Genomic DNA, 14,917 nt, shown 5'->3' on the forward strand with positions numbered 1-14,917 from the left:
CTCTATTAGGATGTGAATATTTGTTTAGTGCCTTCTGCAAATACATCTCCTAAGACCTGGAAGATATTACATCCTGCTTTTGCAGGGTAATGGAACCTGACAATGTAAACTTTTTGTGCCATCTGCCCCACTAATCTGAGCAAATGTAGTCAGCTAGTGATTTAATTATTTCAGCCCTTCTTTACAAAGCTGACTAGTAAGTTTTACTTAAATAGTGTTAAAATATGTAATGCTATATATTTATTTAAATAAATATTTGTGTGTGCTTGTATCCATGTCAGTGAAGCTTTGATTGATTTGGCTGCTTGTTGCTAATTGTGTTTTCTAATTCAGGGAGAAAAAATATTTTATCTCATCAAACCAGCCTCTGCAAATATTTCTCTCTATGAACGCTGGCAATCAGCAGCAAACCACAGTGAAATGTTTTTTGCAGACCAGGTAGATAAATGTTACAAATGCACAGTTAAACAAGGACAGACACTCTTCATTCCTTCAGGTGAGCAGGCGATTACAGGTGAGGTTTACTGTTTGTTTTACAGCTGCTGAAACAGCATGTCCAAAGTGCTAGAGGAATGTGATTTGACCACCTTTCTCTGACAAAGTATGAAGTCTAACTCTTGGTAGAAGTCCAATTTTGTGTGCTTACAAAACAACAACAATCCCTAAACGTTTACTGTTTTCTCTCAATATTTTAACAGCCTTTTAAAAATGCAACTAGTACATACAGTGTTCCACTTTTGGTCTACCTGGGTTGAAGGAACTCCCAAGTCCTCTCTGTACGCCCAAGCATGACATTGATGTTTTGTGCCACAATATCTAATGGAGAGCTCATGTTGCATTGCTTGCTTCACTTCTTGGTTGTTGATTCCCTTTGACACCAAGGTGCCTGCATGGTGTGAACGTGTGTTTATGGTTTCACGAGAGGCTGAAGACCAGGGTGTCGCAGATTTTTATAGGCTACTTCATAGACTCAGGCTTTCATTGTAGGTTGTGGTGAATTTTGTTTTTCTCAGTTCCTAGGATGATACTCATAAAGAATATTCATTTCTCTCATGACCATGTGTGAAGCAGATGGTGGAATAAACATTGAACAATGTATGGAGATTGACTAAATTAAGTAGATTTTTGTGTGAAAATAAGTGTTTGGAAAACACCTGTTTCTGACACAGCAATAAAGTCAGTGTCAGGAATTGCCAGTGATGTGAAAACAGCTACTATTATGTAACTGCTGCTGCTTTTAACAGCAATAAAAAAGTAAGGGCACTTGTGGCAATATATTCCCTTCACTGTCTGTCTATTTGAAATAGCCACAGTCGAAGGTAGTCCTAGGACTGTGAGTGAAAGGCGCTTAGCAAGTCCCTGGACTGGGCCTTACTAGTGCAAATTGAACAAGGGCCTAAATGCAACTTTGTTCAGAGCATAGGTGGTTCTAGTGCTGACTTGGACTGAGGAGCAGTATTGGTATATAGGAAGTAAGTTGTACAGTGAAGTATGAAGTTCATGTAGTGAACACATTGTTACTATGGACCCAGTATTTATTCTCAAGGATCTTTTCTTTCTCTTCTAGGTTGGATTTATGCAACTCTAACACCTGTAGACTGCCTGGCCTTTGCAGGACATTTTCTACATAGTCTAAGTGTTGAAATGCAGATGAGGTAATCTGTTTTTTAAAATCTTAATTTAGGTAGAGGGTCAAGTTTTAATAAATTGGTCATCCTCTCTCATAATAATTATCCTGCATTTGCAGTGATGTTATTGATGTAGCTTCTTTGGGAGAATTTTGGAAAGCATGCACATATTTGTCCCCTTGACCAGTTTCTCCTTTGCTGGGTTATTCCAAGCCATCTTTACACCTGTTACATAGTGCTTGGAAGTTTATGTGAGCTGTTTGGACAGAAGTGGCCAGATTCTGAAGGAAGAATTGTTAAAAACTGTCAGGATTTTTGCCTTAGAACATGCCATTTACCTTCTGGATACATATTCACCTGCTCAGATGGGCTCTTTGCCCAGTGAAAAACAATAGAAGTAGTCTTTATTGATGTTGGACAAATAATGTAATAAAAATATCTTACATCTATATCACAGTTTCTTACTAGTGTTATTTGTGTTTTGCTTTTGGTCTGATGCCAGAGTACTTGGTAGCAGCACAAAGAAATATCTTTCCATGTGTACTGCAAAGTGAACCTCAGGCATTTATGAGCAGTGCTTGACACTGTGCAACATACTTGTGACCTGCTATGCTTTTAAGTTCAGTTTTCTTTGTATTGCAGGGCATATGAAGTAGAAAGACGATTGAAAATTGTCAGTCTAACACAGTTTCCAAACTTCGAAACTGCATGTTGGTATATGGGAAAGCATCTATTAGAGACATTCAAAGGTAAAACTGCTTTTCTTTGCCTGCCTTAATTGCTTAGATTTGGGGGCCTGAAAATACTTACTCTTATTTTCTGCTGATGAGCCACAGGTTGCCAAAATCAGTCTTGCTAGTATTTAAAAACTAGTTCTAACATGTCAGCTGAATGTGCAGATCTGGTCCAGCTGTCACCTTAATCAGCCTGCCACCTTGCTCTAGGAAGGACCTTAGCCATCCCTCTTACCTATACTCAAGTAAAGGTTTCATCTTTGTAAAAAATATTTAAGTTGCTTCAGAGGCAAATAATGTTGTAACCAACTACCTAGGCTGGGTAGTGTAAGTTATGGATTCATTCCCTGTCTTAACGTAACGAGCTGCTTGCTTTGTCAGCCCAAGGCAGATGGAATAATGCCACCTTTTCTCATAATTCTTATGGTTCTGGTGGAAGTACGTTGGCAGGTCATATGTATACATGGGTTCACAGGAACATCAGTGATGGGGCCAGCAGGGTAGCAGGACCACTCCGAATTTAAGCACAGTTTTCTGTGACATTCAAAATCTTCTAAATCATATTCCTTCAGAGTTTATCCAAATGTCCATGCATGTTATGTTCTCTACAAACTTGGGCTCGCTTTTCTCCTTGCCTCTTTTTCTTATTATGGAACATGCCTAGAGACACCCACCAGATACATCTACAACACTTTATCTAACTAGTAAGTGATGTGTGGGGTTGCTTGGAAGGGGGCCCCCTTGTGACAGACACTAAATAAAAATTGTAACCAGCAGAAAAGTTTAGCCAAGCTTGTACTCATAAAGGAGAAGTGAAATGCTCTGCCCAGTATAGCTTTGTTTCCACATACTGATGCTTGCTTTTTCAGACAGAATGAAACAACCTTTCATGTCAGCTTTGTAAGCCCATGGCCTAGGATGTATGAACATGGAAGCTAGCTTGAATATGTGACCAAGAAAAGAGCCAAGATGACTGCCAGTGTAAACATAATTTACAGGAACCACAGTATAGAAAGGCAGAGTTGGATTTATGACACAGTAAATATACTCCTTATTACCATCAAGTAATAATAGGGATTTGTTGGCGGTGACCAACTTTTAAGTTAACTTTCACAGTTTAAAGTTTTTCAGATTAGAGAATTCATGTAGAACCACTTCAGCTCTCAGCATTTGAATGGCACTGCTTTTTCTCTGATTAGGTTTGCACAAAGCTGGGCAACAACCACCTGCTCATTTACTCCAAGGAGCAAAAATTCTCAATGGTGCTTTCAGGTCATGGACTAAGAAACAGGTAGGAGAAGACCCTATTTTAATATTGTGTTCCTCAGGTTTGTCAGTCATGGGAACAAAGAACAAACGCTGGAACAGACAGTATCATCGTAGCAAAACACCTAACTCTAGAATCCCAAAGAGAAGGGACCAGGAAAGCAGGGAAGGAGGGTGACAATTGGGACTTTATAATGTTACATGAGGAGTAAGCAGGGAATAAGAAAGGTACCATCAGAGTTTTAAAAATATCAGTTCTGCTTATGGTCAACAGGATACTGAATAAATGTTTTCCATGGCCCTGAGCATTTTCATGTGCCAAATCAATTAAGTAGAGGCTGTGTATGTGAGCGAGGCCTAGAACAACACCTTCATTTTTGTGTGCACAAGGTGCTCAGTTCCCGGAAATCAACACATCAGTTAAACTAGGAAATACATATATGCCCAGAGAGATGGCTTAAAGATATTTGCAGCCTGAATTTACCACTGCAGTCATTTCAGCCACGTTATTCTTGTATGCATTGCTCCAAAAATTTGGGGGAATTAGCTGCAAGAGGCAGGCCATTCAATCAGAAAATGGGAACAATTTGAGAAGGGGTGAGCAGCTGAGTAAACAATGTTGCATACGCAGTTTAGATCACTTAGGTGGCTGTCTCAGATTTAAATGTAGTCAGAGTCTTGGCTGCTTCCTACTGCAAAAAGACAGTCTGAATTCAGAATTGTTCCTGACTGCCTGTAGTAGGACTGTCTGATGTAGAAGACCTGTTCTTCATGTCACCCACCCTCTTTATTACTACTTGCCATGCAAATGACAAGTAGTGAAAGGAAGTCAGACTGTGTTGGCAGTTAGGTAAATTTGAACTTTGAATATTGGAACGTGGCATGTGAATGAAAACCTCAGTCCTGCCAGGGAGCTCCCAAACCACTCTGCTGACAAGGTATGTGCCTATTGGGTCCACTGAAGACAGCATCCTGAGACAACCTTTCTGTGTAGATGTAGAAAAGGAGTTTCTCATAGAATGTCATGTAAGGGGGTAAGAAAACTGATGTTACAGTTGTGAACATGCAATAATATCTAAAAAAGATGCTGACTTTGTAAGTAGTTGTCCTGAAGGAACAGCAATAACACCTAGAAGGGGAAATAAAATGTATTTTTTTTTCCGTATTACTGATGTAGTCAGTATTGATTTGAATAGTTTGGAAAAAACATTAATGTGTCACTTAATGACACATTATTTTATTATATTTTTGCAAAAAAAAAACAACAAACAAACACACAAAAATGTACAGAAACGGCAGTCTGGCTTTGTTCTGGTTTAGGCTTTAGCAGAGCATGAAGATGAACTACCAGAAAACTTCAAACCAGCACAGCTTATCAAGGACCTTGCCAAAGAAATACGATTAAGTGAGGTTTGTACTCTTTTCATCATGTTAACTACACTGTTCATTTTTTAATAACCTAGACTCTAAAGCAGAGGACTTGAAATAAATGAATCTTTTTATCCCTATCTTGTTTGTTAAAGTAATTTGAAAGGTTTAAGCAGTAGGGTTTTCAGGACTCTTGTCTGTGGCTGACTGGCCGCATGTTTTGGGCTCCTGTTTGCTGTCTCCTTGACTTCATGCTCTCTCTGCCTGCCCTACACCCTTCCTCCTCCACGTTATGCTAGCAGGACTGGCCACACTCCCATCTCCATCCTTATTTTTCCTTTCACATTAGCTGCTTCCTACCCACAAATACGGTAGAGCTCAGAAAATGTTGTTGCCATCTCCTAATCGTGCTCAATATGTTCTTTGGTCTTACCTGTGATGTCTGAGCCAGGAGCTATCTATCCTTCTGGACATTGGCCTAGTAGGAGGCCTTGCTCTTGGCTGGTTTCTAAGCAGAGTTATTATATTAAACATAATCATTATATTAAAAACAAACAAACAAAACAAAACAAAAAAACAAAACAAACAAAAAGAAACAGAAACAAACAAACACACAAACAAAGAAAACCAACAACCCACAGAGGTTGTATTGAGCTGTTGTCCAATAAGTCTGGTATGATGTTCCACACTGTGGAGATGTGTGACAGTGCAAGGTGATAGCAGCTAGTTCATTTGTGCTTTGAGAAGGAAGTGTTGCATTCTAACTATATCCAAAGACCTCAAAATTGAAACCTATCTTACCCTCTTTGATGCAGCATGTACCTTTTTTTGATTGTCGGAATGACAAGTTAAGCAGAAAATAACTTCTTTATAATTAGTCAGGCATTGTCAATTTTAATTGGGCAGCTATTTCACTGCTTATTTTACCTGAGGGCATGAAACACGATTCTGCTACATTGTCACATCTGAATTAAATTGAAGTGGTTGTACTCAAACTGATTAGCATTTTAAACAAAAGACCATTCATGTTATACGTTTTTTTGTGTGGGCAGTCCATTTAAGAGTCCTACCTGATATAACCTGGTGAGAATTAACTTCCTCACCACTGGAGTTTCTCCAGGCCGACCTTGTGCTTGAGCAGCAGCTGAAGGGAAATTAGCAGTGGGCAGAACGCTACTGTGACATGTGGTGTGGTGTCCGTTCCCTGAGATGTGGATGCTGTTACTCCTGTATTGACGGAGGTTTCTCTGGTGTTTGTTTCCCTAAGGATGGGAGGGTGCAGGGGAATATCTAACCTGATACAGGTGGACCTGAATGCCTTCCTATTTTGTGCCAAACTACAGAATGCTTCGAAAGCCAGCAAAGCAGACACGAGTGCCAACACAAATGCTGAGGAGACCTGTCCTGTGGAGAAGGAGGATGCACCTTCACCCGTCCAAGTGACACCTCCACCCCCACCTGTAGAAAAGCTCCCTAAAAAAAAGACCCCAAAAACTGTGAAAACCCCCAAACAACTCAAGCCATCCAAGCCTCCTAAGCCCCCCAAGCCTCCCAAACCCCCCAAACCTCCCAAAACACCAAAAGTCAAGGGAGAAGGAAAAAAGAAAGGAAAGAAGGCAAAAGAGAGTCCACCGCCAGCAATCCCGAATCTTGACTTGCTGGAGGCACACACAAAGGAGGCTCTGACAAAGATTGAGACGCCAAAGAAGGGAAAGGTGGGTTGTATTTTAACCTCCCCCCGTTCTTGTCATAGTGGGGATAAAAGCTCTCCTTACGTCTCATGGAAAACAAAATTAAGCAACACAGTGTGAAACCCTGTCTTTACTGAAGTAAATGAGAGTTTTGCGTTTGCCTTTTTTTTTTTTTTTTTTTTTTAACCTGGCTGCTCAGTTTGATTTGACTGTTTGTTTGGTAACTCATTTGAAATGAAGAAAGAAACCTACTGATTCAAGCTGAGTCTGGCAAGCTACTGCCAGGTCCCCCTCCAAACTAAGGTGAGATGAAAATTAAAAGACTTTTTTTTTTTTTTGGCCCCTGTACTATTACGTTAATATTTCAAGTGTTACTATCACTTTTGTGTTCGTTTCCATGATCAGTCCATCAGACAAGATGGACTTATTTCTGGGGCATCTTGCTTGCGTGAGATTTTGCTCAAGAATGAGTGAACGAAGATAAAGCAGTAGTTTTCTTCTGGTTTTGTCCATGTAGGACAAGTTTCATTTTGATCTCTGTTAATGTAAATTTTGCTGTTGACCTCAGCAGAGGCCAAGATTTCTTTGAAGTGCTGACAGAATAATGCATTGTACACTTTATTTATTTTGTCTTAAGAAGATTCCATAAGACTTTTCTAAAATGCTTCTGAATTTCCTAGTAGTTTGTATGTTACTATATGAAGGAGAAATGCAGCTAATCTTCTGCAGTCTCTGAAACAGCAATATTTGATTGAATCTCACATTTGAATTCAAAAAGGAATAGATCAGAAAAGGAGTTCTCAAAAATATGCCATTTTATATTCTAGATAAAAATGTATTTGTGTAACATGCCAGTGCTCCATCCTCATTAAGACTGCAAGTTGATTTTCTTCCCCAGGCTGCAAAGAATGTTTTAAGTGTTCCCAATAAAGAAACAGCTAATAAGCAAAATGAGGTGGAGAAATTTGAAGCTCGAGAGCAAAATAAAAGCAAAACAGAAGCCAAATGGAAATATAAGGTAAGGTCTCCTGTTAAGTTTTGTTGCTGGTTCTGCCACACAGAGATAAGTCAATGGTGGAGAAATGTTTACAGGCCTACCTAAGCAGAGAGTGCGAGTCACCAATTTTCAGTTCCCAATGAAAAATATTTGAACCGAAAACAACAAACTAAGCACAAATAAAGGAGGCGTATGGCTGTTTTTCAAAAGCATGTGCTGAATTATTCATTCTTATCCTTGATGAAGCTGGTGGGAACACTTCTAATAGATTTTTCAGTGCTGATCACTTTTGTGGTTCTTACTCTAACCTAGTTACAGTACTTTAAGTCTGGAGTAGTTCCAGATCAATAACTCCTGATGGTATAAAAATATTGTTAATGAAATCTGAATCACGCCCCCTAAACTAAAAGCTTGCCTCCAAAGAGAGCTAATGTAGGGTGAGAAAAATTCATCCATAGAATAAACTAATTTTTTTCCAGGTACCTTTTAAAACAGGGTGACATAGGCTTTCTCGTAAAAATAGCTGTCTGAATTTTGCTTACTTTGCAAACTTCTAATGACAAAGGTGCAAAAAAAATTCCTTGAAACAGAAGCATGTGTCTTTCCATGTGCAGAAAGCTACTAAGAATCCTGACCTTTTAACAGAGACATCTGAGTTCTAAATTTTGTGTTTAAAAACAGTCACAGTTGATGTGTTCAGTTCAATATATACCAGTTAATTACCCAGCCAGTACAGCTTAGGAAAGTATTAGGGCTATGCTTAAAATATAATTGAAGAATGAATGGCTTTGTTATTAAATTCATAATTCAAGCTCTTCTGAAGGTATGAAAGAAGCAAGTGGAGCCTGGGAATAAAATGTGGTCATGTTACAGGCACTGTGCTAGATTCTGTCCTTAGCTGCACAAGCGTGATGATGAAGAACAGTGTTCAATATTTTATCTCAGTCTGTACCAATTTAAGAGAGCTATACTTAAATTTAACATCAGGCATATTTGTGGTGGGCACTGCTCAAACTGGTGCTGAAGTTCTTCTTGAGCAGGGACAAGTCCCTGAACTAGAACCCATCTAGTCTAAGGAAGACTATAATTCTCTATTACTTACCTCATTTGCAGGGCATATTTTTTCTATGTACAGGTCAATGGATTCTCTAACATTACCTAGGAAATATTAGCAACTCATATAACTGATTTTATTTTTGTTTGTTTGTTTGTTTGTTTGTTTTGGGGGGTCTTTTTGCATTTCAGAACAGTAAACCTGATTCATTATTGAAAATGGAAGAGGAACACAAATCAGAAAAGACGCCTTTATCAGGAAATAAGGACAACAAATTTACATTCTCTTTCTCTAATAAGAAGTTGCTTGGGTAAGTAAAAATATTAGAATATTCATTAATTAGAAAATTAAAGTCTAGTGATTATTTATTTATTTTTATACAAGAAGGTGAAAATCTGAATTTATGGTCAATGTAGAAAATACACTTATTCAGAAAGTTTTTTACTATAGAACTTGATTTTACCTTGAATCCTTCTTGGTTGTCCATAACAGCAAAGATCTACCTTTGAGGCTGGGATTTTGTTCGAGACTCCTGCCTTCAGTATTTGTGCTATGTCTTGCTTTTTGGCACTTCAGGTTCTTACTAGTTTAAATTTATGTTAAATGGTTTTTTGCAGATCCTATTCAGGGTACATAAAAAAAGGCAAAAAAAAACCCCAACTTTTAAATGAACACTGCATGCCAAAATTCCATGCTGTGTGTCCATTATGTATATTGTGTTATACTTTGAGACAACTTAATATTGTAGTGATTATTTCAAGCCAGGAAAGCTGCGCTGGTCAGCATTGTATTTGGGGATATAAATTGTAGGTACAGTAACATGTTTGTAAAATGATTTAAATTGCTCTGGCACCTCTGAAAGTGTTCAGATTGACTGAGATTTCTGTATGAGGAAAGGTATTCATTGTCTTCCTCTGTCTATTCTTAAAATGTTTCCCAGTCGGTATATTGTTACTGATTTTTTTTTATTTTTATTTTTTTCAGTTCAAAGGGAGTCAAAACCCAACTGAATACTAGTGTGTTTGGGTCACTGCAGAATTTTAAAGAAGATAAAGCAAAACCTGTACGAGATGAATATGAGTATGTGTCAGATGATGGTGAGCTAAAAATCGATGAATTTCCAATCAGAAGGAAGAAAAACACTACAAAAAGAGAACTGCCCTGTAAGAATATTTTAAGAATATTTTTTTTTGTCTGTGTGACAGAGTCTTGTGCGTTGGCTGTCCAAAACTAGTCTTTATGTTGTGTGATTTACAGTAAAGAAATCTATATCTTAACTGTTGGTCAAACATAACTCTATTTGAATTGCTTTCAAAGTAAAGGCTTAGGAGTGCTACTGTTTAGAAGAGAAAAGGACCATGACTTACTTTTCCTCTTTTTTATTCAGTTTTATCAGATAAAAAAGACACTCTGCAGCATACTCCTGTTAAGAAGCCAAAGGTGGAGTCGGTGTCATATAAGGTATGGTAATTATTGTACCTATCACAAGTGAACACCCATTATATATCTCTTAAAGTATGTGGGGGCTTATCCAAAATTGGAAAGTTGTCTCAGATCTGCTAGGCAGTGCTTAATGGCAGCTATGCAATATGCCTTGCTGTAATCATCAGTGACATTCGTTCACAAGATAATAGTGTCTTTTTTTCTGCTCAGGTGAGGTAACAGCACTGTAAATGATGGTAGTGAAGACTTCTTTTGGTTGTCACATCCTCAGCTGGCCCAAAACAGATAGCATTCAGACATTGTAAGGACTAGGCAGAATTTGGCTTGAACTGCTTGTATGTGATTAGGCCTGATGGGAAGCATTCGTGGGGACCATGACACTTGAATGGTATCACAAGAGCAGAAGCAAGCCATAAGAAGGGGTGGGAAAGGTCAGAAGGAGCTTTATGTTGTGCCTAGCTTGATGTTACATTGCTGATGGGCACAAGGGTCTTCTCCTGGGCTGTGTTTTGACCTGTGTCTCCCATTTCCAAGCTCTTTGAACACTGATCATTGAAGATTTCCATGTTCATGTTTGACAATGAAACTCAGAGTAATGCTAATAGAACTGAAGGCATGTCATTTGGTGTTTCACATTACTAGAAGTCCTATTATGTACCAATTAAAGGATTTATTTACTATCACTTAGCAGAGTCTCCATCTGTCTATTATGGGCTTACATCTGGAATGCCCTAGGCTCAGTCTGATATTTTAGCATGTCCCTAACTTGAGGCATTGTCAATGTGCCCGTTGATAGCTTTGCATCAAGAAGCTTAACAGTACAGGCATAAGTTTGCTCTTATTTGCGTTAGCATTGTAGCTCAATGCTGGAAATTAAATGACATGCTGAAATGTTTTGTCTAACTGCAGTTGGTATAAATCCACATTGTAATACCTGAGTCAATCATAGAAAGAAAAACAGCTTGTTAACACAGAACTGTAGGTGACTGAAATGTTTAGCCCTAAGAGCTAAACAGTTTTCTACATCCTGGTTTGGCTCAGGGATGTTCAAGAATAAGTGCATATCTCCTTCCCTCAGCCTGTAGCTGAAGTCTGGAGTGTGATCCAGGGGGAGCAGGGCAAAACATGCTGATATCTCATTGCATGGAAATTTAAGAAACAAAACTAGTTCCTGAAGAAAGCAGTAGTGGCAGCCTAAGCAACAATGGCTAGAACTTTGGAGGCCTGAAAGCTGACAGGAATGGAGAAAAAAAGTTGTTTTATTATAGTCTACAGTGCATAAAGGTATCAGCCCCAGAAAGTCAATTAGCTGCAGGTAGCTTCCTTCAGTGTACTCAGATGGTACTCACGCATTTGTCCCATTCCTTTGTTCCATCTTCCTGTTCTCTTGTAGCAGGGATGGTGGAAGTGGGTCTGTCTCTGTGTCTGAACTGGCCAAGCTAAGCATCTTGCAAGATACAAACCTAAGCCGTGATGTCTGGGCTGGCAGATACAGCCACACACTCACTGCTGCATGGGTCTCAAAAACAGGAGCAGTGGCTGGGAACGGAACACAGCACCTGGAAACACCACTGTTACAGTGGTGTGATCCCATGCATAGGATCTGATCTCAAAGCTGGCTCCCTAGGGTTGGAAGGGAACAGGAAAACCAACTATGCCTAAAGGCTGGAAGGAGACTGATTTTTATTGTGTACCAGATTTTTGTTTTTATTTTGTTGTTAACAAGAGCAAATTACAATGGCTAGCCCTGTGTCTTTAGAAGAGCAGCAGGCTGCAGAAATTCTTGTGTTCTTGTTAACTAACATAGTAAGTTTCCATTTTGTGAGCTGCCTTCTTGTTTTTGCAGAGTGATGACTCGTCAGATGAAGATTTGCTTCACATTGACACAGAGGCAAAGCCAGGGCGTAATTCCAAAGTAAAGAAAGAGAGCGGAAGTTCAGCAGGAATTCTTGACCTTTTGCAGGCAAGCAAGGAAGTTGGGGGTTTAGAGTATAACACCAACAGGTATGCACAAAGGGATGTTTTTTTTTTGCTCTTACCTGTAAACAAGAATTGCTCTTTTGTGGTTATGTGTGTGAGAGAGAGAGAGAATGAACTTCGCAGCTCAGTCACTGCTTTTTCTCCAGTAAGCAAATTCTTCCTTTATCCTGTGATCTGGAGGGAGAGGTGGAAAAGTGTGTGGGAAAGATTTTAGTGGTATAATTTAAACAAATAGAGGCATTTCACATCTGTAAATGCTGAACATCCATTCTAGCAATAATACTATAATAGATGAATCATTCAAAAGGAGCTTTCTGCTCAGTGAATGCTGCTTGAGTTCACTGCCTCCACTCTTTATGTGCCAAGTCTGATCATAAACTACAGATAGATGAATTAGGGTATGCGTGCCATTTCAAAAGAATCAGAATAGGACTCTTCACATATGCAAATGTCTTGCTTAATTCAAACTTTGGGAACAGAGCCCTGGAAAAGAGTTTTAGGAACATCAGAGTTTACAGCTAACATGCATAGAATGGCCCAGCGGATGTGAACTGCTGCATCCTATGTCCTGTGCTCCCTAGCAATCTGCTGGTTAAGTAGATCTTTGCCGCTTATATGTGCAAAGCAGCAAAAACAATCTGCTTTACACAGCAGAGCTAAGTACCATATTCAGTAGTTGTTGGGATATGCCAACAGCATCTTTTTCTTCCCTGCTTTGTTTAGGTCTGCCTTGCTTATGCAAACCCACAGAACCTGTGCAGAAAGTAGTAGTGGTGGTAGTTGGTCTGAGAGTAGATAAAACACTAGGTAAAGGGAGCCTGGTGCTGTCCTTCTCACCCAGGCTGTGCCCTTGCTGGGTGTTGGGTGTGCGTGACCCAGGAAAAGTGCAGCTTGCAAATTTGAAAGGACCTTTTAAAGTGGAATCAGAGAGAAAGATATTATCTAAACCTGGGAAAGATTGGAAGTTAAAAGCCATAACTGTGGATTCCAAAAGATATGTCTCATGGTCAAAGGGGAACATATGGAATAAATTATCAAAGGAAACCATAGAAAGTGAATTTTATCAGTGATTAAAAAAAAATGTTGGGAGAGAGTATGGATTTTTTTTTTTAAAGGCTGCAGTCTGGTGACAGAGCAACAGAGAAATGAGAGGGTTATTGAAGCAGATGTTTTGACCTCTCTCAATTTATTAGGTAATTGTCTCTTTCCCAACACAGATAATTGCAGGAGATTAAAGCATAGTATACAGACTGCCTTCATTCAGGAGATCCTCATCTCTGCATTGAACAGGGGTGTGTATGCGAAGTCTCCTGTAAGAGTTTTCTGCTCGTTCCTAACGTTTTCCCATGGTACTCATTCCAGGGGTGTGTCACACAGCAGAACTGCAGGTGAAAAAAGCCAATGATTTTAAAAACAAGTAATGTAGTAACTGTCCTTAGGAGGCTTATCTTGACAAGACTGTTATTTCTAGGGAAGAGATCTGATTTCAGTTTAGTGCCATTTTTCTTCCATTACTGCCTTCCTTTTAGCAAGGAGTGGTTGTTCAAAACCAGTGATTGCAGAGGGTATGGAGAGAGGTACCAAAGTGTCTGCAGCTCCCAGGTAATACAATATTTTTTTTGTTGTCTGAGTGCAGATGGGTCAGTGCTTCTAGATTTTCCTGATCTCTTGAGATTTGGCCCTGTCTGCTCTTCAAAAGACACTGAAATAATCACATTGGCACTTGTTATCTGTTTGGCTGTTCCTCTGAATTCCTTTTTCATTCTGTATTATGGTGCATAATGGAACTAGAGTTTATATCAAATTTACACTTACGTTTTGGCAGGTAATTAGACATTTGGCAGGTAGTTAGGTGTATCTAACTGTGGGAATTAGGTTGCCTGTGTAATATGACTCCCATACATGAATATCCATATAAAAGAAGAAAATGCCAGCCATTTTAAGAATTAAAGAAATTTGTCTTGGCCATGTTTACAGTTCTAATTATTTCACATACAGTGTGGTTCATTGCCTACTTGTGATGTGCAGATATACAGAGGTAAGCTGAAAATACAGGTTAAAGGAAAGTTCCTCAAAGATTATCTCTCTTTGGTTGTGTCTTTTGCTGTCTGCAACGGGTTAAAACTGCCATTCAGTAACAGAGTAGGACTCAGGCCTTTCATTTTTCCTCCCTTCAACCTGGGCTCTGTATCCAGTGTATTTGTAGACTTTGTGGTTTCTGAAATCAAAGTCGCAAAGGCAGTCACATAACTAAACTCCGCATGAATTACTACACTGTGTGTGGTAGTTTAGTGGGAATGTGTCATATCAATTTTGGTTCTTGTATAAACAATTAGGTTTTGGCAGTGTGTGTTGAAGCTTGATTGAAAAAAGCTCCTGATAAATGAAATTACTGTGTTTCATTTCATAATTACGCTAGGCTTTTTAAACAGCCATAACGTGCTTCTTTAAAAAAGAAGAAACCTGATATGCAAACAAACTGTGTTGCAACGTAATGCCAATGTGGTCCTGCCTGACTCACAGAAATAATTTCCATGTTTCTCTAGTTTGTTTTCCTACTTGTAAGGCAGGTAAAGGGTAGTACATATATATGTACTATGTATGTATGTGTTTATGTATATACATGTATATGTATAGGTCCCTTCCAACCCCTACAATTCTGTGATTCTATGATATATAAAGTATGTAATGGTGCAGTAAAGTCTGTGTGGGATGTCCTCTGCTTGCATGGTGATCTGTGCAGATTAGGGTGAGCT

The 14,917-nt window shown here is 39.0% G+C and overlaps 1 protein-coding gene across 2 annotated transcripts in view; it reads left to right on the plus strand.

Annotated features, from left to right (window-relative positions):
- The window catches only part of PHF2 (PHD finger protein 2), a 96,701-nt gene that overhangs the window by 68,404 nt on the left and 13,380 nt on the right, over positions 1–14,917 (plus strand). For both annotated transcript variants that reach the window (XM_032194133.1, XM_032194134.1), the window contains exons 7-17: positions 334–496; positions 1,568–1,655; positions 2,271–2,377; positions 3,562–3,653; positions 4,949–5,038; positions 6,340–6,711; positions 7,586–7,705; positions 8,930–9,048; positions 9,723–9,901; positions 10,126–10,199; positions 12,028–12,185. In XM_032194133.1, the coding sequence (XP_032050024.1) occupies positions 334–496; positions 1,568–1,655; positions 2,271–2,377; positions 3,562–3,653; positions 4,949–5,038; positions 6,340–6,711; positions 7,586–7,705; positions 8,930–9,048; positions 9,723–9,901; positions 10,126–10,199; positions 12,028–12,185 (1,562 nt within the window). The remainder of the gene's footprint in view (positions 1–333; positions 497–1,567; positions 1,656–2,270; positions 2,378–3,561; positions 3,654–4,948; positions 5,039–6,339; positions 6,712–7,585; positions 7,706–8,929; positions 9,049–9,722; positions 9,902–10,125; positions 10,200–12,027; positions 12,186–14,917) is intronic.

The sequence above is a fragment of the Aythya fuligula genome, chromosome 10 (assembly GCF_009819795.1).
Source record: "Aythya fuligula isolate bAytFul2 chromosome 10, bAytFul2.pri, whole genome shotgun sequence".
NCBI classification, from domain to species: domain Eukaryota; kingdom Metazoa; phylum Chordata; class Aves; order Anseriformes; family Anatidae; genus Aythya; species Aythya fuligula.